Raw genomic sequence first — 27505 nt, 5'->3', positions numbered from 1 at the left:
CCTTAGTCACCATCCCACACTTTTCTCATCTTAAGTCATATTTACTGAATTTTTTTTCTTTCTGCTTTTTAGGACTGCACCCATGGCACATGTTGGTTCCCAGACTACGGGTTGAATCAGAGCTAGAGCTGCTGGCCTACACCACAGCCACAGCAACCTGGGACCCGAGCCTCGTCTGTGACCTACACCACAGATCATGGCAACACTGTGATAGGAACCCACAGAGTCAGGGATCAAACCCACAACCTCATGGTTACTCGGTGTATTTGTTTCTGCTGAGCCACTAGGGGAACTCCTTGAATTTTTTTTTAAATGGAAAGGATATTATACTTTCACAAATCACATTTAGTTTCCATGTTTTCAACCATGAAATACAATCTGAAAACTCAGAAGTCAGTTTTGCAATGTAATTTCTCACATACTAAAGAAATGAAAGCTTTGTAAACAGTAACAACACTAACAGGCATTGCCTATTAAAGTCAAATGAAGTTTTGGTTTAAGAGGAAGCATGTGACAAATAATCCTCAGCAAACTGATGCCAAGGTGCCCACACAAGTACTGGCACCTCGCCTGTGGGGTACGTCTAAAAACCACTCTAGCTGATGTTCATTTCTGGGGTAGGACCACATGACCTCACTGCAAAGCAAAGCTCAGCACATGTTCATAAATGTAAGGCTTACATTTCATGAAGTTTACATTTGAACTGCATCGCCGAACTGACATTTGTGTTCTGATGTTGAGGAGAGGAGAGTGGGGAAGAACCACAATTCCATTTCATACAGGCAGAGCGGATAAATGAGGACCCTTTATCTACAATTAACTTACTCAACATGTATTTTTACTGAATATCCTCTCTGTGCCAAGTACTCGGAATACAAAGGCAACTAAGACTTGACAAAGTTCTTACTCTTAGGGTTTACATTCTACAAGAATCAGTTAAAACCTTGTGTTTAATTGAAGTGGAAACGTGGGAGTACCATACATAAAACAAACAAAAAGATAACATAGTAAACAACTTAGAGAATTTATTTGCAAAGTAGGAAACAAAGAGCATGACTTTTAACATTATTCTAGAACATGAACAAAACTAGAAAAAGTTCAACTACAGAAAAGGTAGGGAGTACGGAAGTTGGCTTAATAGCCACATACAAGAAGCAAAACCTAAGTTCGTTTCATGCAAACAAGCCTTAAGGAAAAGAGAATGGGAATGTTTATAGACCACAACAAATATTTTAAAAATTTACATAAGAAACTGTACATAAATCAAAAAATAAATTAGACAATTTACAAGAAATGTTTTATAGGTTATAATAGGCTATAACTTAGTTTATTATGAATAAAATTTGTAGCACATCATACATTTTTACATCACAGATTCAGTGTCAGAAGAATTCCAACATGACAGAGCTTAGACTTGGCAAGAACAATGCAACAGACAGAATAAGGCAACTTAAATGGAAATGGCTTGTGTCAGTAAAAGTAACACAAACATCTGGCATATTTGGTCTATAACGGGGCAGAATTAAGACAAATGCCATTCAACTTAAGTTTCATGGTAGTTCAAATAAAGTCAAAGCACAAAATGTGTTAAAAAAAAAAAAAAAAAGATAAAACCAGCTTTACCTGACTTATACCCATATTCCATTAATTCTATCTGGGACAAGGAAACCAGAATGTTGATGTTAGTCTATAAAGTTATCTTCTGTTTCTAAATGTTGCTGTAAATTGAAAAGGGCACCTCTACAAAAAAGTGGCAAATTTCAACATGGGTAAATACCTGTAACAACTACCAACTGTGCCAGGTGTGAGATCCATGACTCAGATATGATGTAAAACCACAATAATCTCAAACTATCTGCACCATATATGTAAATTTTAAAATTATATATATCTGAAATGTTTTCTTTGAAAGCTGTTGGAACTATAAGTACTGCAATATATGAAAGATGTTAAGAAACATCAGAAAAAACAAATCAGCAATATCCTAGATTGGAAATTAAGTTGTGCATTTATACAATTCAAACCTTGAATTTTCACTTCATTCACTCCTCTGAAAAATACATTCCTTGTTAATTCTTGTAACACACAAAGTTACTGGCAGCTACAGCAAGAAGACTGAAAATTTGAAAAGAGAAATAACCTTTTGACTACCGAAGGAGCCAGAATGTAAAGAGTTTTAGTTTTTGTTCTTAAGGGGAAAAAAACCTGATTTCCTCTCAAACACATCATTCAGCACCAACTACATAGCACACGAAGCCCCAATATCAACTCATTGTTATATTTATTATAAAGAGTAAGCTGGAAATGCCAGACACGTGTCCAATCTGATTATTCTCAAGTCATCCTAAGAAGAAAGGTATTTCAGGTCTTTATCAAATGTGATATAGCTGACTATAATCCATGAGATTTCAACTCACTTGCAGGTAACTGAAAATCGATCCTCACCCACAATAATCAGAAGTAAGAAACAGCTTAAAGTGAAGGGCCACTAAAAAAACAAACAAAACCTCAAATATATATAATATTCGAACACCCACAAATTTAGTGGTGTATTTCTTTGTGTACAGTGGAAGAGTTGTAATAATGCCCAAATAACTCTGAAGTTATAGCAATATAAAAATTCAATACCTTTGTAGATTAAGGTGCAAATGAGAGAATAACTAATACCATTCTATTGATTTGGTGAAAATCCAAAACCTAGTAGCTCTCAACGTATACAAATGAAATGAACTCTAAAACATGGCGCCAAATATCTGAAATTGTTTTGTCTTTTCAAATGCTGACATGAATGGAGCAACTAACTGGCCTTCTCTGGATCCTGACCATCATCCAGTCACTTACCATCTTAACAAATCAAACCCTCATCTTATAAATAAAGAAAATAACATTCAAAGAAGTTAGAACAGTGGCTGCAGCTATTTCCAATACAACACAGTCACAATCCTACAGCCACTGAAGACATGAGAGAGAGAACGCCAACACAGGACTGCTTTACGACCTTTGAACTTTTTGGAAGTGGAAATTACTCACAATCTAGATATGGCCAAAAAGCTGGGATGGTTTACTTTTCATGGGACATTATTTTCAAAAGGCTATGAAAATACCTTAAAGGAAGAAAACCAATTACTCATTTTTTGGAGTCCTTGCTAGACGGTTAGCAGACTCAGAGGAAACATAAAACTGTCTCCCATATTGATAATAGGCAGTTAATATACACAAAGCACATGCTAATATAAACTTATTGGGAAAATATGACATCACGGACCTCTCACGTTAAATAAGGTCAAAGACTATTATTACAAAGATGCAGTGTTTCTAATATTTTGTTTATGTGTACCACAGAACAGTAAGTTAAATGCAAAATAATGCATACTGATTTTTCCGGTGATTATCCTTAATCGGTTTTTACAGGGCTTTAAAAGAGAAAGAATTTCTAAACTATATTCTCAAATACAACAGACTAAAAAGCATAAAGTGCTCAACAGAAAAAAAAAGTTAAACGAAATATGGGAAATTTTACATACAACAAGCAGAGTGGTTATAAAGGACATTTGGCGACTACTGCCTTGCTAGGTTTTTTACTCAAGAATGAAGGCAAGAGTACCGCGGGACAAAGAGGAAAACATCTTCCCTTTGAGCTGCATTTTTCTTACAGAAACGGGACTTTCAGGAACTGGTACTTACAATAATCACACGTGCACAAGCAAAAACCAAGAAACCTTTAGAGTCTAATTTTTGGCAAATAATGTGAACCTCTAGAAGGACTGTCAGGTACCACTGACACTTAAACTAGGAGTCCACTCATTTAAACTATGGTAGCTGAGCAAGGAGTGCCCATGTCAACAGGCAAGGAAGTCTACTAGTACTTGTCTTTGGAGAAGTTGAGGAATAGAACTGAAGGCCATTTGTTCTCTAAGTCTCCAGTTTAAAAGGCAATCTTCTGAGGGAAGGGGTGCTGGAAGCAGTAGCGGGACCTTCTAGCCCTCGTGCTCTTTACCAAGCCCCGAACAAACTGACGGTGCTCTGTGCATTTGAAAATGTTATAGTGGGTTTTTCGAAATGAAAATGAAATCGTAAAGTTATAAAGAAGCTCCTCTTTGTGTGTAGAGAACTCAACGAAGAAGAGGTTCCTATAAGGTCTCCTTGCTAACATTACTTATAAAAAAAGCCCATATTCATAAAACTTTAATGAATACATGATAGTGTTGATTTTAAAGAGCTAATTCTAGAAACTACACTGTCTACACAAATGCGGCTACTGAGAACTTGAAATGTGGTCAGTCTAAACTGAATTACGCTCTAAGTGTAAAATATATACCAGTTTTGAAGACTTAAGTACTGAGAGGGAAAAAAAAGCTGAAACAAAAAACTCATAAATAACTTTTTATATTGATTACATGTTGAAATAATATATCAGATATGCGAGGTAAACAGAAAAATATAATTTAAATGAATTTCACTTGTTTCCTTTTACTTTTTACATGTGCCTACTAGGAAACACGAAATTACATGAGGCTCATAGATATTTCTACTACACAGCACTGTTCAAGAACCTAAGAGCTTTGAGGCATTAGGATAATTGGGATTAATTAGAACCGCTGTACGTTTAAAAGCATTTTCTTGAGATCATTCATTAAAAAAAAAAAAAAAAAACAGAATCTTGGCAGCCTTCATCACAATTCCATGTTCTTACTAGAAATACTTATTAGAATTACTCCAGTAATTCTGGATTGTACAAAAGAAAAGCTGAGAGCAACAGTGGTAAGATAGTTGTTCACCTCACATGCATTTGACCAGGTAATTTCAGCTTCAAAAGACCAAAAGTATGAATTATAGTCCCTAATTAACCAAAGTACCGATCAAATTAACTTATAAATGCTTTCACCATTCCATTTCTTTCTTAAAGACAGCCCCAAAACTATAATAGCTAATATACAGTTTACCACAGGTATAAAACTTGAAGTTATTTAAAAATAAAACCTTTTTGTACAGATGCCCCAATCACAAAATTCTAAAATGAACAGATCGCTTTTGTCTGTACTATCTAGTCACTAAAATGGAAACACTGAAGAAATGTTTAGTCACTATAGGTTTTCAAAATGAAAAATATTGAAATAACTGACATGAATTCAAAGTTCCAAATATTCCAAATTCTAAAAAATTACCTTCACATGCTTCCCCCCCAAACATTGCTCTTATTATTCATATGTCTATCTAGAAAAAAAACTGAACTTAAGTATTTGAGCACAAAATTTGAAAATGACAAGGAGAAATGTCTTTATCAAGCACCTCTTGAGAATCAACTAAAATTGTTCTCTATGGAGCAAAAAACTGTGTTCTGTAAAACTACATCATAATACTTCTTTCTTCCTAAATACAAGTAAGTTTTAAGCTCTTCAAAATACATCCAGATTTACTGGTAATTTAATGGTATTTTTACCTATATTCCCAAGTCTTTCAACTTCCTACACCATAAGTAACAGTCTCAAAAAACTCTGCTGAATTATTGGACCTCCAAGACGTTACTGCCAAAGTCAATCTGAAAAAAATTTTAACATTATAAAAAAATGATTTCAAAGTAGAGAATAAATTCCAAGGCAAAATAATTTAGAAATTTTGGAACTATAATGCTCTTATTACCAGAATGTACGAAACACTGATCCTTTAATTCTGCAACACTGCCTCAGACTCCCAGTTTCAAAACAACTCATCTTTAAGATGTCCCTAACACCCACTTAGAATAAATGAATTGCTGCTGTTCAAAGTAGAAGAAAGTCTTTATCTTTGATGGTTCAGACTTAATTACACAGAGATGGCTAAGTTTGGGCCTAAAATAAACGTGGTGTAGAAAGAGCACAGAACCTTACCAATCAACATAAATCATACTCCATATGAATAGTCCTGGACCCTCACTGAACAGACTTTCAAATAATAAAAAATGATTAAACATTTGTAAATGTGGTGATTAACTCAAAATACAAAAAGTGCATTATCACCAATTATGTGCATTTTCTAGGACTCAGTTTAAAATTCAGACTCATGTTTAATAGTAGTAGTTCAATTAAATTATGGCATTTGAAAAAGCTTATACTACTGGGGAAAGACCACATAAACATGCTTTTTCGGAGAAGATATGTTTGGAAAACAATAATGAATAATTAATATTGCCTTAACATTTCTAAAATCACATGAAAATGATCATCTCCGATTACCACTTTGGTGTTTTTTTTGTCTTTTTAGGGCGCGCTCGAGACATAAGGAGGTTCCCAGGCTAGGGGTCAAATCAGAGCTGCAGCTGCTCGCCTACACCGCAGCCACAGCAACGCAGGATCCGCGCCACATCTGCAACCTACACCACAGCTCGTGGCAATGCCAGATCCTTAACTCACTGAGCAAGGCCAGGGATCAAAACTGCATCCTCATGCATACTAGTCAGATTCGTTTCCGCGGAGCCACGACAGGAACTCCCACTTCACTAATACATGGTATGTTACTGTACACTTACTAGTAACCAAAACACACACAGAACAGACTCCATAACGAATATTCAGAATCAGTTATTTTCATGAGCTCACATTTCTGAGACATTAAGATTTGTTTCTGAACATACAGTACTGCAATGTTGGCTACATAAAATAAGTAGAAAACCATTTTGAGAGGAAGCTCAATAATTAAGAGGCTGTATTGCATTTAAGGATTTAACACTGGCTATATACAAAAGGGAAAACATTTCAACTAGAAATACTTCACATTTCTGGAGCTCTCTCTTTTTAATATGGCAACATTTAGCAGCTTACCACTCTGACATTTAAAAATCAACAAGAATAGTGCTACTCTTTTATCCTTTGGTTCCCAGTGACAAATAATGCAGTAATAATGCCTCTGGTTTTCAGTTCTTCTTGAATATTTATTAGCAGAGAAACCTGATGCTTTAGCTGAAATTTGGCAGCCCAAGAAGTGCACCAACTGCTCCAAAATAGCCCTGTATAATTTGAAAACAATTGTTAAAAGTAGTGTAAACTTTCAAATTAGCATGTAATAGTAACCCCTATTAAAACACAAATTTGGGCTGCTGCTTCCTGTCTCAGGGCTGGAGAACCTGAGCATCATTTTTCCCTTAGAATCGGACACATCCCTTCCCACAAATGTTTGGATGCACCACAGTGCTTCCCAAACATCCCTAACACATCTGTGGATTGGGTTTGTAGGAGCAGCCAACTCCTAAGAAGGGGTCTGCCTGGCCACAGAAAAAGAACTTTCTTTGTAAATGTTTTTAAGGTGACATTTTAGTAAAAAATATGCACTACATAGAATATAAACCTAGAGTGAGTCTTCTGCCCTATAAGGCCCTCTCTTCCAAGGTTCCCTCAACTGACCCTCATGACAACTCACCCAGAGCTAAAAGAAGCTTCTCAGGTCTCACTTCTAAGGACCAAAGCAGCTTCCCAAAAACACATCTGAAAAACGACCCAGATGAGGGGGTAATGTCTCCAAGCTCCAGCTACTCACTAAGCACAGGGGTTCCTTGCACCTTGGGCCCCAACCCAGCCCTGAGACACCTACTTACCAAAAATATTTCTAAAAATAAAATTAAAGACAATTGATTCACACTTCAAAAGTAAAAAAAATAAAAAAACACAAATTTGAGTATAATCTATTTAAAAACATTTATACAGAAAGCAACCAATTTATGTTATCAGCTATTGTACAAAACAACCCTGAATTTTCAATATATATACACCTTTGAAAGACATTTTTTTTCTTCTCCTTTTCCAGGGCCACTTCCCGAGGCATATGGAGGTTCCCAGGCTAGGGGTCGAATCGGAGCTGTAGCCACCAGCCTACACAAGAGCCACAGCAACAAAGGATCTGAGCCGCGTCTGCAACCTACACCACAGCTCACGGCAATGCCAGATCCTTAACCCACTGAGCAAGGCCAGGGATCGAACCTGCAACCTCATGGTTCCTAGTTGGATTCGGGTTAACCACCACCCCACAATGGGACTCCTGAAAGACCTATTTTTATAAAGTATGGCTTCTAGATGCTAAAGCTCCTGGGACTATTATAGCAATTCTGTGCTCCCCTCCCCTTCCTGAAGAGAATTCCTTTGGCTCTATCTGCCATTCCTACAGTAGAGGGCATTTAAGGTAGAGCTGTAAGAGAGCACACATTCTGATTTGCATAGAGAGAGCAGTGACAACGAAGGGTGAGGCTGTGGTGGGAAGACTAAGATTTTTCACTTCTAGATTATGTATTTTTTCATTGTTCACATTTAACATTTGTTCTCTCAGGGGAGAAACAAACAAACAAAACAATATACTATTTAACAAAACAAATCCACTAAGTACATAAGCAACCCCCATACTTAATGAGTAGGTCGCAGACACAGCTCAGATCCTGTGTTGCTATGGCTGTGGTGTAGGCCAGCAGCTGTATATCCAATTAGATGCCTAGCCTGGGAACCTCCACATGCCATGGGTGTGGCTCTAAAAAGCAAAATAAATAAATAAAACCCACAAAATTTGGAGTTCCTGTTGTGGCTCAGCGGTAACAAACCCAATTAGTATCCATTAGGATGTGGATTCGATCTGTGGCCTCCCTCAGTGGGTTAAGTGTCAGGTGTTCCCATGAGCTGTGGTGCAGGTTGCAGACATGGCTCAGATCCTGCCCTTGCTGTGGCTGTGGCTGTGGCGTAGGCCAGCAGGTGCAGCTCTGATTCAACTCTCAGCCTAGGAATTTCCACATGCCACAAATATGGCCCTAGACAGCAAAAAAATTAAAATAAAATTCACAAAACTTTATTTTTATATCATACCTCATGCTCTAGAAACAATGCCTTCAGTTGACCTTTTGACCAGTAATCCAGTGCATATGCCAAAAGTTTCATTGAGAGAGTATTGACACGTAAAAAGTTTCCAACAAAGACAACTCTGTTTATTTTCTAAAAGAAGAGAAGAAAATGACTTGAAAAAAGAATTACCACGTAGATTTTACAATTCCATATGGTTTACATATGAGACTCGACTTATAACCGTAAACCACTACTACCTTTTATTAGTGCCTACTACATTCCCAGTATATACCTCCACAGTCCTCAATGCTTAGAAATTAATTCAGAACATGCCACTACACTTGTCAAAACCCAGAGAACGCATACTAAGAGTGAGCCCAGGAGTTCCTGTCATGGCTCAGTGGTAATAAACCCCTATCTAGTAAACTAGCATCCTTGAGGATGCGGGTTCAATCCCTGGCCTCACTCAGTGGGCTAAGGATCCAGCGTTGCTGTGAGCTGTGGTGTAGAGGTCACAGATGTGGCCTGGATCCTGCACTGCTGTGGCTGCGGCATAGGCTGGCAGCAACAGCTCCAATTCAAACCCTAGCCTGGGAACTTCCATAACCTGTGGGTGCAGCCCTAAAAAGAAAGAAAAAGAAAAAAGAAAGAGTGAGCCCAAATGGAAACTATGGACTTAAGGTGATGATGGTTCACTCACTGACTACCTGGCGCTGGATACTGACACTAGGAGAGAGAGGCTGTGCATCTGTGGGGTCAGGAGCTTATGTGAACTCAGTATTTTCCACTCAATTTTGCTGTGAACCTAAAACTGCTCTAAAAAGTAGCAACTAATTTTTAAAAAATTCTGGAAAGACCCTATTTAAGTATAGATGAGACTTGTTTTTGAAAATAGCGATTAAATACATTTAAGCAAAGTAATTGGGAGAAATATTACTGATGAGATATAGGGAGACAAACCAAGGGAAAGTATTTTAAATGTGTTTAGGACTTTTCAAAAAAAGCTGTAGGAGTTCCCGTCGTGGCGCAGCGGAAACCAATCAGTCTAGGAACCATGAGGTTATGGGTTCGATTCCTGGCCTCGCCCAGTGGGTTAAGGATCTGGCGTTGCCTTGAGTTGTGGTGTATGTAGTTCACAGATGCAGCTTGGATCTCATGGTGCTGTGGCTGTGGTAGAGGCTGGCGGCTGCAGCTCTCATGACTCCTAGCCTGGGAGCCTCCATGTGTCGTGGGTGTGACCCTAAAAAAACAAAAAAATAAAGGTGTTCCCGTCGTGGCTCAGTGGTTAATGAATCTGACTAGGAACCATGGTTATGGGTTCAATCCCTGCCTCGCTCAGGGGATTAAGGATCCGGCATAGCCATGAGATGTGGTATAGGTCGCATACGTGGCTCGGATCTGGTGTTGCTGTGGCTCTGGTGTAGGCCGGCGGCTACAGCCCCAAATAGACCCCTAGCCTGAGAACCTCCATACGCCTCGAGAGTGGCCCTAGAAAAGGCAAAAAGACAAAAATAAATAAATAAATAAAAATTTAAAAAGCTGTAAACTGGGCCAGCATGTTGTAGTTTGTGTGCAGCAATGAGATCTCAACTTCAGACTTCAAAGCTGGAGAGCACCGCTGAGGCATGCCCACCCAACCCCTAGGCGTCCAGCATTCCCTGGCCCCAACCTAACTCATCAAGTCACTCTCTCCGCTAAGATTCTCCTCATTAATTTGGTTCCTTAGGTGCCTCTAAGATTAGGAAATCACAGATGGAGGAAATGATGTCTGAGTTTCCAGAAAACCTATTTCTACCCTCACAGTAATGTATTTACTTTTGAGTATACCATTTTTGCACAATTAGTTTGAAGAGTGTTAACTATGGCCTTAATCACTATTAAATCAGGAGTTCCTTTGTGGTGCAGCGGCTCAGATCCCTGCTGTGGTGCAAGTTCAATCCCTAACCCAAGAATTTCTGCATAGCTTCACTATGACCACCCCCCAAAACCCCAAAACCCTCCCCCAAAAACCCATTAAATCAATTGGCCAGTGAAAATTTGGATTTACAGGGCTAACAAAAAAGGTCCCCAATTACTGCCAGCACCAGAAAGTAAAATATTTCCCAAACGTAGTTCACCTCAATTAACTTACTACACTGTTACTAAGAAACTCAAAAGATAATTCAGAGGATTAATTTGAGTCTTTGTACAGTTGTTTTCTCTGATGGAGCCTCCACTTCCCCAAATATCTGCATCTATGACTCTTACCTTCAACTCTTTGCCTAAGAGTCAACATTTTCAATAAAGCCTTCCTTTAACTACTCAGTAACTCAGTAAGCAAGTAGCCCCTTGGGTCTACTCCCAATTCTCTTCTCATCTTTTCTTTTTTTTAAAAAAAAAATAGCATTGATCACCCAATACTTACTAAACAATTTACTTATTTACACATCACCTGAATGGCTGTAAGTTCTACAAAGTCAGGGATCTTTTTTTTCTGTACTAGCGTATCTCAAGGGCCCAGAACAATACCTGGCACGTGGGTATTCTCTAAGTATTTTTTCAGTGAATAAACAAACAAATGAAGGATTCCTTCAAAAAGTAAAACTCCCAACTCATTTGTACAGTATTTGATATTTATAAAAGTTAAATGTCTATCATATGAAGGCAGATTGTATATCGTCTTCAAATAGAAATAGCCCAACTATAAGGTCAATGCAGCAGAACATGCTTTTGATAAGTATACATCAATCACTCCAATTTCGTGTGAAGAGCAGGACTCAGTGCCTTCATAGCCCTGTACAATGCTGCTTGATCCATATGCAACAAGGCAGCACTGTAAAGAAGCCGAGGGCAGTAAGCAAACTTCACTAATCAAATGTAAGGTTAACAGCAAAAGGGGGAAAAAAAAACAACAGCCTACTTTCCATAATTAGTTACCTCAAAATGTCTTATGGTTTAGAAAGAATTTTCTTTTTCAACTTCAAGACATTTAGATTGTGTATTTCTGAAAAGGTTTCTGGATAAATAGGAAGTGTAAATCTCTATCCATATTTCTGACTTGAATCATCTGCTACTTTCTTTCAAGGCAGTATCACAATTGGTAGTTAGCAACTCACATTTTTCATATAACTAAAAATTTTTTTACCTCATTAACAGCACACATTCGTGCCACAGAACCAATGTTATTGGTGATGGTAACTAAAGTAGCTCTTGCTAGATCTTCTTTACTAACAGATTCTCGCTTCTCCTTATAAATCATATTCCCAAAACTGCAGAGAAATGAAAAACAAAATCAAATCTGCTGATAACAAGCAACATTTCATACATCCTGGGAATAGAGCCTACAGATAAACCTACACATGTACAGAAGAAGGTATACACGTACAAGGTTATTTTACAGACTCAGTGAACTGCACATAGCAAAATACTGCAAACTACCCAAACATCCATCAAACTATGATACAGCCACACAATGAAATACCATGAAGCTGTTAACAAGGGAGGGAAGAAAAGGGGGTGGGAGGAGATGGGGAGGTGGAAGGGAGAGAGGAAAGGCAGGAAATGAAAAAAAGAGATGCAGTCAAACAGACTAGGATACATTGCTGTTTCAGATTATACTCAGATTATATACTTCAGATTATACTCAGATGATTATTCAGATTATAATCATCCACCTTGACCCACAGGGAATTGGTTCCAGAACCTTCCTCGGATACCAAAATCTGTAGATGCTCAGGTCCCTTGTATGAAATGATGTAGTATTTGCACATAACTTATGTACATACTTTAAATCATTTCCAGATTACTTTTAACACTTAATACAGCATAAATACTGTGTAAATAGTTGCCTGTGGGCAGCAATTCAAGTTTTGCTTTTGGCAACTTTCTGGACTTTTTCCCCCCAAATGTTTTGAATCCGAGGATGGCTGACTCCGCAGATGCAGAACCATGGATTAGGAGAGCTGACTGTATACAGTATGCTATATAATGGTATAGAAATGCTACCTTCTAAAAGCTACCTTCTATAAGGGGAGGATAAGGATATTTTCTTTTTGCATAGAGAAACAGTGGAAGGATACTTAAGAGTGAATAAAAACAGTTTCCTACAGTGCATTAAGAGGAGATTTCTTAAAGTATATTTGATTTTAAAACCACATGAATGTTCAAAACTTAGAACTCAACTGGATGAGGAGCCCCCTTAAAACTTCCTGATATACTGCCCTCTAAAAACTAAATAAGCAACTTTAGTTACAACGTAAATGTTAAACTTACCTCGATGCCACAGCCCAACCAGGCAGACCAAATCTTTCATAGTCTCCTCCGTAAATATCACGGACCAGCTTGTCAGCTTGGGTACTGTCACCTTTGGATGCCATTTCAAGAGCCTCTTCAAAACTTTCACAGCCAGTCAATAAACTACATAAACCCAGAAAGGTACCCCCTCCAAGGCTAAAGAAAATAAAGAAGCTTGGTAAGTTCCATATACACAGTGTACTCTTTCTCTTAAGCAAAAAGATGGGGCCCTCGTTTATTCAATAAACACATGAATACAAAACATTGTTAAAGCTAAGAAAAACGCATAGAAAAACCAAACCTGTCAAGAGACTAAACCAAAAGAAAAAAAATCTTGTCATGGAAACAACATGACACAGAAGACCTTTTATATCTTCTAGTATCTTCACCTGATACCTTATACTCTGTAATTGCTAAAAAACAATTGTCCCTGTGTGTGTGAAAAAGTAACATGTTAAAAGCTAATACCACATGAATTAAAAAGAGAAAAATTCTGGGAGTTCCCGTCGTGGCGCAGTGGTTAACGAATCCGACTAGGAACCATGAGGTTGCGGGTTCGATCCCTGCCCTTGCTCAGTGGGTTAACGATCCGGCGTTGCCGTGAGCTGTGGTGTAGGTTGCAGACGCGGCTCGGATCCCGAGTTGCTGTGGCTCTGGCTAGGCCGGTGGCTACAGCTCCGATTAGACCCCTAGCCTGGGAACCTCCATATGCCGCGGGAGCGGCCCAAGAAATAGCAACAACAACAACAACAACAAAAAAAAAAAAAAAAAAAAAAGACAAAAAGAGAAAAATTCTAATTATACATGGTTTCCAGGAAATAATTTCGTGAAAGGTCAGTTTACGTGGGCTGACAAGGCTGAAATCAATTCAATGTGGTACATTAATATTTACATGACTCTCCAATGACTCAAAAAAAATTTATGTCAAGCTGATCATCATGTTAAAGGTAGAAATTTAGGAGTTCCCACTGTGGCTCAGCAGGTTAAGGACCCAATGTCTCTATGAGGATGTGAGTTTGATCTCTGGCCTCACTCAGTGGGTTAAGGATCTCATTGGCTGCAGATGTGGCTTGGATGTGGTGATGCTGTGGCTGTGGTGTAGGACTCAGCTGCAGCTCTGATTCAATCCCTGGCCCAGGAACGTCCATATGCTGCAGGGGCGGCCATAAAAAGAAAAAAAAAAAAGACATATACTTGTTTCTAATATTATTTTGGATATGCTTACAAGAATGAAAATCATGTCACCCTAATCCCTTAACATCAAAACCTTTGCTCCCTAGTCTCATCTAAATTTTTAACAGGTTCTGGAGTGCCTGTTGTAGCTCAGCAGTAGTGAACTTAACTAGGATGCAGGTTTGATCCCTGACCTTGCTCAGTGGGTGAAGGTTCTGGCACTGCCATGAACTGTGGCATTTAAGTTGCAGACTTGGTTTGGATTCTGTGGTGCTATGGTTGTGGTATAGGCCAGCGGCTGCAGCTCTGATGTGATACCTAGTCTGGAACTTCCATATGCAGCCAAGTGCAGCCCTAAAAAGTAACAAAACAAAACAGGTTCTACTTCTGAATTACTGCTGAAATTCAGTTAACAAACTGAATTTCTGTCTTTTTGAAGTTGGGTTTTTTTTTTTTTGTTGTTTTGTTTTTTTGTTTGTCTTTTGTCGTTGTTGTTGTTGCTATCTCTTGGGCCGCTTCCGCGGCATATGGAGGTTCCCAGGCTAGGGGTTGAATCGGAGCTGTAGCCACCGGCCTACGCCAGAGCCACAGCAACTCGGGATCCGAGCCGCGTCTGCAACCTACACCACAGCTCACAGCAACGCTGGATCATTAACCCACTGAGCAAGGGCAGGGATCGAACCCGCAACCCCATGGTTCCTGGTCGGATTTGTTAACCACTGCGCCACGACGGGAACTCCTGAAGTTGGGTTTTTTATACAAATCAAATTTAAAGCAGCCTAAAATTTTTCTTCTTCAATTAAATAAGTCTCCGGCTTCCTTAAAAGCTGATAAAGTACATATAAGAATCATAAGGAAAATTTTATAATCTCATTCCACATTCATATTTAAGGTAAAAAAGAGCTCACGTTTAATCATCCTCTGAGAATTAATTACAATGTCGTCCAATACACCACTTAAATGTGACTCAAATACACATTTAGCAAGCTTTAGGCCTAACTATATCTATTTAAGTGAGAAAAATGGGTTGGAAAATAAAAATGTTATTGGAATCATTCCAGATAAAAATTCATTATCTTTATGGAAATTCTGATGCCAACTGAAGCTAACTGAAAGAAACATAAACAATTAAGAGTCTTTACAGAAATGCCGTATAAAACATTATCTGCAACACAGTAATACTTACACATCTACCTTTTTAGCTATTGCACAATATACATTATTTCTCTGATGAAGCTAGCATTAATGTACAGATTTCATATTTTCTGTGTATGAACCATTATGCTTCGGTTAAGAAAAAAAAGGTTACTACCTTGTCCCAGTTACTCGTTTATAGTTGTCTTTGGAATGGACTGCTAAAATACTGACTCCTGAACCAATGTTTACTACCAGCAGTGGATAGGGATCATCCAGGTTAAAAGGCATCTTTTGGCATCTCTCGGGTTCTGAGGCATTAGCAAAATAATAGCACTCTGCTTCTCCATTGAAACTGACAGAATCTATATACAGCAAGCCCTTTACAAGGCAGTCAAGTTCATCCAGTTTGTGCAGGTGGAGGTTTCCAATCTATTAAAAAAAAAAAAAAAAAAAAAAACCACCAAAAGTTATTTTATAAAGTCAACAAAGGACAGCTTTCAAAATACTTGACTCAATTATGCTATATAATTTTCACAAACATTACAAAACTTCAAAATCATCTATGTCTCCCCATATTTTCATTTGTTTTCTTTTTTGTCAGTCTCTTAGGGACTTCTTTTAGTCCAGTGTGTTCTCTGTGGTGGTGGTATTACGTCTGTAGGCATTCTGGAAATCTGTGGAGACATTTTAGTGCTCACAAAGATGAGGAAGGGCGCGGGGGGTGGGGGGGGGGTGGGGGGGGGGAACCAAACTAACATTTAGTGGGCAGGGACCTGGGGTGCCGGACATCTGCAATGGATGGGGCAGTTGTGCAAAACAAAGAATTAAAACCTTCCTGCATTATTTCTGAATGTTCTGACAGATATTGTCAGCAGTATGAAAATTTGTTTATAACTATCTGAACCTACATAAACATAAGGTATTTCTACATGGTATTAGTATATACTAAATTTACCAGGAATGCAACCAACATATAAACTGAGAAGTACTGCACTTTTTATTGTTTAGAATTTGTTTGAGTAGTTTAGCATCTTGGAAAGTTATGTCACTACAGCAACACCACTTACGGTATTTGATTCTCCAATAAAACATACCATATCAATCTAGCATTTGTGGCTTTAGAAATCATGGTCAATCTATGAACATACAAGCATTTAGTACTAACTACGTCACCATGCTCTGGTGATCGTACCAGAGGATCTACCTACTGATATATAATCTTATTCCTAGCTGAGTTCTGAGTGCCTAACACAATACCTGATACACACTAGATGCTCAAATATTAGCTCAAGAAATGACTGAGCACTAACAAAAACAAATATTATAAAACATCATTAGAAAAAAAATCAGTACTTCTTGGGAGTTCCCGTCATGGCTCAGTGGTTAATGAATCCAACTAGGAACCATGAGGTTGTGGGTTTGATCCCGGGCCTCACTCAGTGGGTTAATGATCCAGCGTTGCCGTAAGCTGTGGTGTAGGTTGCTGTGGTATAGGTCATAGACGCGGCTCAGACCCTGTGTTGCTGTGGCTGTGGTGTAGGCCAGCAGCTACAGCTCCAATTAGACCCCTAGCCTGGGAACCTCCATATGGCGAGGGTGCAGCCCTCAAAGGACAAAAAGACAAAAAGATAAAAAAAAAAAAGAAAGAAAAAAATCAGTACTTCTTTGAAAAAAAAATTAAAACCCTATAATCTGGCTAATAGTATTTCCAACAGCCAAGTGAGCTGGTTTCAAGGACACTGCTTTTGGCAAGAATACTGCAAGAATTAAATACCACACATCAAAACAAACTAGTTTCAAATTCATGAAATTTATGGTCACATGATTTAAAAAACTTAGCAAATCAGTACTACTCACCATAAAAATTTTTAGTAAAAACTTGAGACTTTTTTTTGTCTTTTTGCCATTTCTTGGGCCACTCCCGCAGCATATGGAGGTTCCCAGGCTAGGGGTCGAATTAGAGCTGTAGCCACCGGCCTATACCAGAGCCATAGCAACACAGGATCCGAGCCGCGTGTGCAAGCAACACCACAGCTCACAGCAATGCTGGATCCTTAACCCACTGAGCAAGGCCAGGGAATTGAACCTGCAACCTCATGGTTCCTAGTCGGATTCGTTAACCATTGTGCCACGCCGGGAACTCCTAAAAACTTGAGACTTTTAAACCACCCCAATTACAAGAGATTCACTTACATGAGCCGTAAGTGACTGCTTATGATTTTTACAGACTTTTCTTACATAAATTTGAGAATTAAATGGTCCCCATCCAACTTTTCAAGGGAAACAAATTTTAGTAGATCCAAATACCAACTTTTTAAATCTTTTATTCTAATGAGAAGGACTGGAGGCTTGGCAAACCCCTACCAGCACATAAATCAATGCTTACATGATCCTCTTGCCACATCCAAATAATGCTCTTCGAGATAGCAACAGGCAGGGCTGACAGTATATAAAATCCAAGAAAAAGGGGCAGTAAGGACTTTCATTCAGGTGTCTATTAATCAAAAGATACAGGTTTCAGTACAACCCCTACGGGGAACAGTATGGAGGTTCCTCAGAAAACTGAGTATAGAACTACCATATGATCCAGCAATCCCCCTCCTGGGCATACATCCAGACACAACTACAATTCAAAAAGACACATGCATCTGTATGTTCATAGCAGCACTATGCACAATAGCCAAGATAAGGAATCAACCTAAATGTTCACTAATGAATGGATAAAGTGATACATATATGGAGTTCCCATTGTGGCACAGTGGAAACGAATCCAACTAGTTGGGTTTGACCCCTGATCTCGCTCAGTGGGTCAGGGATCCAGGAATCCAGTGCTGCTGTGAGCTGTGGTTGTGGTGTAGGTTACAGATGTGGCTTGGATCCCTTGTTGCTGAGGCTGTGGCTGGCAGCTGTAGCTCCAAATTGACCTCTAGCCTGGGAACTTCCATACGCCACAGGTGCAGCCCTAAAAGAAAAAAAAAAAAAAAAAAGAGGGGACAAGCGTGCGCGTGCGCGCGCACACACACACACACACACACACACACACACACACACACAGGAATACTCAGTCACAAAAAAGAACAAAATAATGCCATTTGCAGCAACATGGATAGAACTAGAGATCTTCATACTAGTAAGACAAATACCATGTTATCGCTTATACATGGAAATCTAAAATATGGCACAGATGAATCTATCTACAAAATAGAAACAGACTCACAGACATAAAGGTCTGGTGATTGCCAAGGCAGAGGTGGAGTGAGTGGGATGGACTGAAAGGCTGGGGTCAGTAGAAACAAACTATTACTTTTTCTTTTTTTTTATGGCCATACCTGCAGCATATGAAGTTCCCAGACTAGAGGTCAAACTGGAGCTGCAGATGCCAGCCTACGCCATAGCCACAGCAAAGCCAGATTTAAGCTGTGTCTGTGAGCTATACCACTGCTCACAGCAACATCAGATCCTTTCATCCACTGAGTGAGGCCAGGGATCGAACCCACACCCTCATGGATAAAAGACAGTTCTTAAACCACTGAGCCACAATGGGAACTTCCCAAACTATTACATTTAGAACGAATAAGCAATGAGCTCTTACTGTATAGCACAAGGAACTATACCTGGTCTCTTGGGATAGACTATGACGGAAGATAATATAAGAAAAGGAATGTGTGTGCGTGTGTGTATACATATATATATATGGGTCACTTTGCTGTAAAGCAGAAACTGCACATTGTAAATCAACTATACTTTTGGGGTTTGGGAAGATGGAGGCCCTAGGAGAGATGACTGGATAATACTCAAAAAAACATGCAAACGCACAGTGAAAATATTTTAAGCTCCATTTATATCTGGCTTTGCACACTGACAAATTCACTGAAGTCTGCTTTTACTGTAACTTTGTACCAGTTCCCAAACTCAGCAGGTTTTACCATATTATGTACAACAGGCTCAACTCTGGCCCATTTTTACTCATTGCATAAAGATGTTTAAATGGTCCAATCAAAAGCAAGTCATGAATACATACCTCCTCTATTATCAACAGATAATAATAACCTAAGAAACTTGCCGGAAAGAAACCTAGCCTCGTATTTTAGAAACTGAAGAAAATGGGAATCAATTTTCACCTCTGAGATACCTACTGTGCGAAAATCTTTTTCAAACTTGTAAGCACCACCTCCTGTAGCACATAGCACCGTGTGTAATGTTGAGAAGTTTTTATCTCTTCCCATTTGGATAAAAGTAGGCAGGTCCTGGGTTGGGAATCTGATAAAGTGCAAGTTTCCTCTTCGGCCAAAAAGTGTTAAATCTTTCAGTTCAAGGTGTACATCTCGAATACCAGTGGATCCATAGGCTACATTAGAAGTCAAATATTTCCGAATACTTTTTAAGCTCTCAACTTCTTCTTGTTCTTCCTCTGCTGTGATATCAATAGGTTCAAAATATGAGAGCTTTACCAGAGTTCCCCCGATGTCCATGCCAAACCATGGGAAAGCTGTGGATAAAAAATAAGTCAATGAAAATATATATTGATTTTGGAAATGCAAACTAGAAACTTACAATCAGCCAAACTTTATTTACCCTGAATCATGCATTCAGTCAATAATACCTATGAGGCAAGATGTATCTTCTATGTGCAACTAACCCTTTTCCCTTCAAAGTGTTATTTTGTATATTTTTTAAAAACCCATAACCTAGGGGACCTGTAGCTGGACCAGGGCCTTTTAACTCCTGGTCTGGCAGGCACTCCTTTCCACTTATTACATATTCATCATGTGCCCCAGGAGATTTGGGAAAATGTGGACCAATTTAGTTTTAATAATAGGTCATCACCTAGGGCTGAAAATGTTTCAAATAAGATTTTAATGCAATAAAATCAGCCTATAATCACTTCAAGTAACCCAAGGGAAAGGTACCTCCTTAAAAAGAACTCTTTTCCTTTGCTCATTAAGCTTACTAAGCTTCTTTACTGCATCTGGTTAACAAAATTAGCTGCTGATAATGTGGAAGGTGAAGTCTACCTGGGGACAGGCATGCCTGAGCAGGTAGCAGCATTTGTATTTGGGACTTGGTGCCCTCTCACTAACTGAGCTCTAAGACTCTGGAAAAGCCATTGACCTCTTGAATATTAGTTTCCTTAAAAGTCTGCTTTTATTCTCTGAGATTTTTTTTCTTTTTTCTTTTTAGGGCCACACCTGGCTAGGGGCTGAATCAAAGCTGCAGCTGCTGGCCTACACCACAGCCAAAGCAACCAGATTGGATACTGAGTCTGTAACCTACACCACAGCTCACAGCAACACCAGATCCTTAACCCACTGAGCAAGGCCAGGGATCAAACCCTTGTCCTCATGGATACTAGTCAGGCTCCTTACCACTGAGCCACCAAAGGAACTCCCTATTCTCTAAGATCTTAATCATGACAGAAACTCAAAAATAATTTAATACTTAAGATACATAGATTACAGGAGTTGTCTTGTGGTGCAATGTGTTAATGATCTGGTGTTGTCCCTGCAGCAGTGTGGGTCCAATGCTGTGGCTGGCGTGGATCCGAACCCTGGCTTGGAAACTTCCACATGCTGCAGGAAGAACCAAAAAAAAAAAAAAAAGATATATATCAGACACAACTTAGAATAGATTTACAAGGAGATCCTGCTGAGTAGCACTGAGAACTATGTCTAGATACTCATGTTGCAACAGAAGAAAGGGTGGGGGGAAAAAATGTAATTGTAATGTATACATGTAAGGATAACCTGACCCCCTTGCTGTACAGTGGGAAAATAAAAAAAAAAAAAAAAAAAAAAAAGATATATAGATTACAAAATGCCGAACATGTGTATTAGTTGTTTTTTTTAAAAATCAATTTTTTATTTTTTGTCTTTTGTTGTTGTTGTTGTTGTTGCTATTTCTTGGGCTGCTCCCGCGGCATATAGAGGTCCCCAGGCTAGGGGTCGAATCGGAACTGTAGCCGCCGGCCTACGCCAGAGCCACAGCAGCAACGCGGGATCCGAGCCACGTCTGCGACCTACACCACAGCTCACGGCAACGCTGGATCGTTAACCCACTGAGCAAGGGCAGGGACCGAACCCGCAACCTCATGGTTCCTAGTCGGATTCGTTAACCACTGCGCCACGACGGGAACTCCTTGTATTAGTTTTTGATGTATACATTGTCAAGAAAAATTAGTTCCCTCCAAAATTCTACTTTGTTTCTTAAATATTCATACTTATTTGATATGTACGTACCATTAGGAACCAGGAATACACAATTCAACAAGAAAGCATCAATACCTTTCCCTATTTCAGAATTTACATTCACTGAAATTAGTAAATGATACTGAATATAAGGAACAATTCTTATTATCTTCTGCTGGAGAAATAGTTCATCTGTTTTTGTATTTGAAACTCTAGTTGCAGATCCAGATCTACATTAAAGACAATCCTCACAAAGATGGAGTTCCCTGGTGGCCTTGTCACTGCTGTGATGAGGGTTCTATCCCTGGCAGGGGACTTCCACATGCCAGGGGTGGGGCCAAACTGAAATTTCCTTTAAAAAGTAAAATTACAGGGAGTTCCCATTGTGGCGCAGAGGAAATGAATCTGACTAGTATCCACAAGGATGGGTGTTCATTCCCTGGCCTTGCTCAGCGAGTCAGGGATCCAGCGTTGCCATGAGCTGTGGTGTAGGTCGCAGATGTGGTTTGTTTGGATCCTGTGTTGCTGTGGCTGTGCTGTAGGCTGGCAGTTGCAGCTCCAATTTGACCCTGAGAACTTCCATATGCCACAAGTGTGGCCCTAAAAAAAGCAAAAAAAAAAAAAAAAAAAAAAAATTACTTAAGACAATGTTTTGGAAAGTTATGGCCATTGCATCAAGACCCCAAACAGACACTGTGCTTTTGTCACCTACAGATTTTTTTTTTTTGCCATACCTGTGGCCAAGTCCCAAGTCAGGGATCAAACCTGAGCCATACCAGCAACCAGCACCACTGCAGTGACAATGCTGAATCTTTAACCCTACTGCACAAGATAACTCCCTGTGAGTTCCCATCACGGCTCAGTGGTTAATGAATCCAACTAGGAACCATGAGGTTATGGGTTCTATCCCTGGCCTCGCTCAGTGCGTTAAGGATCTGGTGTTGCCAAACACCGTAAGCTGTGGCGTGTGTCGCAGACAGGGCTCGGATCTGGCATTGCTGTGGCTGTGTCGTGGGCCGGCAGCTACAGCTTCAATTAGACCCTTAGCCTGGGAACCTCCATATGCCGTGGATGTGGCTCTAGAAAAGGCAAAAAGACAAAAAAAAAAAAAAGAACTCCCCATCTATAGATTTGTATAAACTAAGATGCTGAAGAAACTAAATTGTCTCAATGGAGGCCATCTAAGACTAATCTCATACCTAGCCTGTTCTCTTAGAGCTGTATGCTTTTTTTTTTTTTTTTTGGTCTTTTTAGGGCCGTACCTGCAGGGTCCCAGGCTAGGGGTCTAATTGGCCTATGCCATAGCAATGCCAGATCCATGCTGCATCTGCGACCTACACCACAGTTCACAGCAAAGACGGATCCCTAACCCACTGAGTGAGGCAGGAAATGAACCTTAGTCCTCAGGGATGCCAGTCAGACTGTTTCTGCTGAGCCATGATGGGAACTCCCAGGGCTGTATGCTCTTAAAGGAAGGGTATAGCTGACCATGAATTTCTTAGTAACCATTAATATACAAAACTAGAACATTCTAAGTCCCTTCTTTTGCATAGAGATCCTTTCAACAGTAGAGTTCTGGCATTCATCTCCTCATGCCAGAGAAATAATCACCATTCAAAAAGTATGTGGGAGGCATTAAGAACACAGAAGACACATATTCTTAATTATGATCCACTCGTTTCTTTTAGAGTAAGTGATCTAACTTCCTTTGCATTAAAACAAATAATTATGCACGTTATTTTGTCAATAACCAAAATAAGAGGGGTAAGGGGCCCAGAGCTCAAACGTTATTGATTTATAATAAAAATATGAGGTTATTAAGTACAACCATAGGCCCACTAATGATTCCATGAGGTATAAAAAAATATTTTCAAAGAAATTAGGCAAATTTCTGTATCTACAGTTTTGCTGCTTCCAGACAAGGGACAAGTTAAAAGTAGGTCACCACTGCCTAAGCAGCCTAATTCCTACATATAACCTAAACATTTCTCATTCTTTTGGGAATAAAACTCTCCACTATCAAGGTGGAAAAGAAAAGAACCAAAATACATTTAAAGAACTAAACACACATACCATAAATACAAGTACTTTGATAACTGCAAATAAACACTACCTTCTCCAAACTTTGAGCATTTTCTAGAATCTTTCAGGATCTTTTTGTCTGGCCTTCCAAAAAAAAAATATATGTATATATAGCTCCTATTTTATTTCCTACCTCAGCCTAAGAGAGCAGCCATTAGTTCTGCATAAGTAACAAAAATATCCAGAACCACCATAAGCAGAGTACTACCAAGAAATTATCTTTCTTACCAGGTAGATTATGTATGCAAAAGAAGAAACCAACATATTTGATCCCCCTTTAAATGATCAAACAGAAGATAATCTAGCCACGAGAGGAGAGAGTTAATTTCTAACAAACTATGTTATAAAAAGTTTGGTATCTTGTTAAGTGTTGGTAAGGACTAGGGGAGAAGCATTAAAGAACTATTTAATTGCTACTGGCCGGAAGAGATACAACACTAAACCAGGATTTAATGGTTCTTTAACAGAAAGAGAAAACAAATGTTCAAAACGTTCTAAATATTAGTGGATTATTTTGAGGAACAAAATTGTGAAATGGGCATATGCGCTGATAAATTTTAGATATGGTTTAAGTTATATAGACAATTTCATTCTTCCAATTTGCATTCCAAATAAAAATTCTGGGGGAGTTTCCATCGTGGCACAGCGGAAACAAATCCAACTAGGAACCATGAGGTTGTGGGTTCGATCCCTGGCCTCGCTCAGTGGGTTAAGGATCCGGTGTTGCCGTGAGCTGTGGTGTAGGTTGCAGGTGGGGCTCAGATCTGGTGTTGCTGTAGCTGTGGTATAGACCAGCAACTACAGCTCCAATTGGACCCCTAGTCTGGGAACCTCCATATGCTGTGGGTGCTGCCCTAAAAAGCAAAAAATAAATAAAGAAAAGTAAAAATTCTGTTTTAAAACAGACTAAGAAAATAAACCATCTTCATACCTTCAGTATAATTCCTCAGAAGAGCATAAGAAAAATTTTTTCTCCCTTTCTGTAAATTAGTTACCTCTAAGCGGAATTAGAAACTACCATCTCTAACTACACTTCACTATTTACTGGAAGTGATCTTTCTTAAGTAATATTCAATTTACAAAACAGGCCAATCAAATTACATAGATGCAAACAGCGCAAACATGCCACACACTTCTTCCTGGTCTTGACAAAAATTTCAGGTACCTTACTGCTTGGATTGGCCAAGCAGGACCCCAAATGTACATGGCACCAAATTAAAAAAAGAAAACACAAACTCACACACTTATCTTTTATTATCACCTGTTAATCATGTTACATGCACACAGGTAAGCAAAACAAAAGCTGAAAATCCTCTACCTTAAAAACATCATGTCAGTGGATGTACAGAGGAATTATCACTGTTTAGATTTTTACTATCTACTTAGGTAGTGTGAAAAACAGAAGTAAGGGTAATGAAAACATTGCCAACTGTTTTGGTTCTAGCAAAAAATTTTCATTAGGTTAATGTTTGATTTCATTTCTCCTCTGGAGCTGAACGAACACATCATTTCAAATGCTCATTTTTCAGTTATACAATCTAGCGCATGAAGCCAATTCCTTTTCTTATTTTCTGGTTAAATACATGCATCTGGTTTATAAGCTAGTATATATTAGTGATGTATCAAAAAGCAATGTCTTCTAACATTTAGGTGAGTAACTGTAAGAAAGTGTGTGAAGACCAATTCACTTGTTTTTAAACAGCTTTTAGTTATTAGTGCTGCTCTAAGGATTCAATCTGCAATGCATGTAAAGATAGTGCTTTACAAACTAAGTGCTCACTATTTATAATTACTAAAAAAAAAAAGAAGCCCTGAACAAGAACTCAAAAACAAAACAAATGCATCTTTAGCTAACCTGAATGGTTTAAAATATCAGAAACAGCACTTTCCATATACACACACACACATATATTTCCACGACAGTTCATAACTGCAATACTTTCTTGCCCACCCCCCCCACAAAAAACCAAGATGGTCTTTGTTTTTACTATAAAGAATTGAGTAGACAATAAATTCACTTTTTATATATAAGGGGAAAATGTTATTTCTGACTTCTAAATTACATTAGCTGACTTTTTTTCCAGCATAATTCCATTTTAACATTAACACATAACACAATGTAGTAATAAGCAAATTACTTCTAAAATATAGGTGTTCTTTTATTTCTCAATCTACAGTTTATAACTTTTAAATGTTATCTTTGCTAGATATAAAATACCTTTGACAGACATGGTATCCACAACTGATTACAAGTCTGTTCAAATCAAATCACTGTCATTGCAAAAATAAAATACCATAAGGGTCAGAACGCTTGCCATAATTAAACTCATTTTACTAAAAGGAAACTCTCTGAAGACAAGCAGAGAAAACGTATGTGTTGAGGGAACATGTCCAATTGTTCTACATTACTGCATCTGTTCAAGATTCATTTAATTCAGCAAATGCAAATTAGAAGTGTTTCTATATTACTGTAGTTTAAGCCTTCACATCACTATTTTACAGACTCCTGAGCAAGAACTCTTTAGCTATCATTTAAAAAAAAAAGGTTTTAATGGGCAGGTAAAACTGCCAGATCAGCAAGGTTTGTGATTCTTTAAGTATTTAAAGTATGCCCTACAGGTGCAAAAGGAAGAACACAGGACCATGAGTAAGCCCTGAACCTCATTTAACAGAATTGGTGGGTGCAGCCTTGGAAGAAGGTACTATGGGGCGCAATAAATTCAATTTCCTCAGCAGAGTTAAGACCAGATTACCTCACGTTTAAATAAGAGCAGTTTTCAGAGTGCTGGGATGTGGCCTCTCCGTGGAGGTTTTCGAGAAACCTGTCCGCACGAAGCTGATATCGGTGCTGGTTTATAGCAAATTTCCTAAAACTGTAAGGAGGATCACACGACACCGTAATATGGCAAAACACCAATACAGTGCTAAGCTAAAAGCACTCCTAGCTCCTCTAGAAGAATGTATTTCAAGTAAGACAGCCACAAAGGCCGAGTGATTAAATACTCCACTTACCGGAGCAAAAGGTTTTGAAAAGGCTAAAAACAAAAGGAAGCAAATAAAAGTTGATCCACTGTCCTAAAATATGGAAAGAACTTTTTTTTGAAAGTACATGCTATCAAGTCCTAGAAAAAAATCTCTATTTGAGTAGTCTACCAAAATATTACTAGTGGCAAGCTCTGACTGGCGGGAATACGAGGGACTTTAACCTTTACTTGTGTTTTTTAAAAGACAAACTTGAACTAGTAGTTACTCGGAACAAAAACAAACCAGGGCAATTATCCACTGTATGTTCCACACACGTGTGTTTAAAAGCCTCAGTTATAACAACAATGACAACTCCTAGGAACCCACCGAGATTTCAAGGACACAAGCAGAAAGCTCGGAAATCAGTTTAAAAAAAAAAAAAAAGGTGGTGGCAAATGTCCCCGCGCAATTTGACATCCGTGACCAACCATTTTCAACTTCGGAGAAAACTGGGAACGCTGTCTGGTAGATCTCGTCTTGCTTGGCAAAACCCGACACAAAAAATTCTCCCTTTCCCTCCCAGATCTCGAGGAGGAAGTGGGAGGAAAGGCCTGGGGGCGGCAAGCGCTCCGGTGCGAGGATGGGGAGTGAGCCTCCAACCGAGTGCTCAAAAAGTCCCTCCGCCCCCATCCCGTGCAGGGCGCCGACCGGGAGCGACCGACTTCGAACCAGGCCCCTCCGCCAAGAGGCTTCCAGACGGGGCCCAACGTGCCCTCCCAACCCGACAGGCCCAAGCCCTCATCTTACAGGGTTTCTTGGCATCCTTAATCTTCATGGCGTCGGCCTAAGAGAGGAGAGGCAGCCTTCGGGTCCGACTCGCAGAGGGTAGTGGCGGAGACT

General features: G+C 39.1%; 1 protein-coding gene and 1 non-coding gene across 3 annotated transcripts; both read right to left on the bottom strand.

The window, feature by feature from the left end:
- Positions 1-1000: 1000 nt before the first annotated feature.
- Positions 1001-27505, bottom strand: PANK3 (pantothenate kinase 3). Of its 2 annotated transcripts, XM_085001808.1 has the most exons (8): positions 27413-27505; positions 19511-19863; positions 17761-17868; positions 15550-15803; positions 13044-13220; positions 11917-12040; positions 8817-8942; positions 1001-6982 (listed from the first exon to the last, which is right to left on the bottom strand). In XM_085001808.1, the coding sequence occupies exons 3-8, from the start codon at positions 17776-17778 to the stop codon at positions 6932-6934; spliced, it is 750 nt and encodes a 249-aa protein (XP_084857934.1). In that variant the 5' UTR covers positions 17779-17868; positions 19511-19863; positions 27413-27505; the 3' UTR covers positions 1001-6931. The 2 variants fall into 2 exon arrangements, with proteins under 2 accessions (XP_084857934.1, XP_003134120.1); XM_003134072.5 differs by lacking the exon at positions 17761-17868.
- On the bottom strand, positions 11548-11629 carry MIR103-1 (microRNA mir-103-1). Its single transcript, NR_038502.1, has one exon. It is a non-coding gene; the product is annotated as a microRNA mir-103-1 (primary transcript).

Source organism: Sus scrofa, chromosome 16 (genome assembly GCF_054392235.1).
Source record: "Sus scrofa isolate SSC_HxYL_T2T_F1_AM1 chromosome 16, Sscrofa_HxYL_maternal_Yorkshire_Landrace_v2.0, whole genome shotgun sequence".
Taxonomy (NCBI): Eukaryota; Metazoa; Chordata; class Mammalia; order Artiodactyla; family Suidae; genus Sus; species Sus scrofa.
The sequence above is the reverse complement of the archived record's forward strand: the minus strand, read 5'-3'. Positions and strand labels throughout refer to the sequence as shown.

Bases quoted from the DNA above. Each gene is read 5' to 3' on its own strand.
- PANK3 (XM_003134072.5), bottom strand. From the start codon at position 27,440: ATGAAGATTAAGGATGCCAAGAAACCCT. The intron at 15,804-19,510 runs GTAGGTATCTCA...TTTTTTTAATAG, and splicing joins TTGAAAAAGATTTTCGCACA to ATTGGAAACCTCCACCTGCA. The intron at 6,983-8,816 runs GTATGATATAAA...CAAATTATACAG, and splicing joins CATTGTTTCTAGAGCATGAG to GGCTATTTTGGAGCAGTTGG.